The following is a 537-nucleotide window of genomic DNA, read 5'->3' on the forward strand; positions in this document are numbered from 1 at the left end:
GATGTGGATGTCCATGGCCCGGACTGGCATCTGAAGATGCCCAAGATGAAGATGCCCAAGTTCAGTGTGCCTGGAGTTAAAGCAGATGGTCCGGAAGTGGATGTGAACCTGCCCCAAGCTGACATTGGTATCTCTGGACCCAAGGTGGACATTGAAGGACCTGATGTGAATCTTGAGGGTCCAGAAGGAAAACTGAAGGGCCCTAAGTTTAAGATGCCCGAGATGCATTTCAAGGCCCCCAAGATCTCCATGCCTGATGTAAACCTGAATCTTAAAGGGCCAAAACTAAAGGGAGATGTGGATATATCTTTGCCTGATGTAGAAGGTGAAATGAAAGTGCCCGATGTTGATGTCAAAGGTCCGAAGGTAGATGTCAGTGTCCCAGATGTGGACGTCCATGGCCCAGACTGGCACCTGAAGATGCCTAAGATGAAAATGCCCAAGTTCGGCATGCCGGGCTTCAAAGCAGAGGGCCCAGAAGTAGACGTGAACCTGCCCAAGGCTGACATTGACATCTCAGGCCCCAAGGTGGACATT

The 537-nt window shown here is 50.7% G+C and overlaps 1 protein-coding gene across 1 annotated transcript in view; it reads left to right on the top strand.

The window, feature by feature from the left end:
* Positions 1 to 537, top strand: part of AHNAK (AHNAK nucleoprotein) — a 29,457-nt gene that overhangs the window by 15,502 nt on the left and 13,418 nt on the right. The window contains exon 6 of the mRNA XM_012725151.1: positions 1 to 528. Within this exon, the coding sequence (XP_012580605.1) occupies positions 1 to 528 (528 nt within the window). The remainder of the gene's footprint in view (positions 529 to 537) is intronic.

The sequence above is a fragment of the Condylura cristata genome, unplaced genomic scaffold (genome assembly GCF_000260355.1).
Source record: "Condylura cristata isolate star-nosed mole 26May11 unplaced genomic scaffold, ConCri1.0 scaffold00015, whole genome shotgun sequence".
Taxonomy (NCBI): Eukaryota; Metazoa; Chordata; class Mammalia; order Eulipotyphla; family Talpidae; genus Condylura; species Condylura cristata.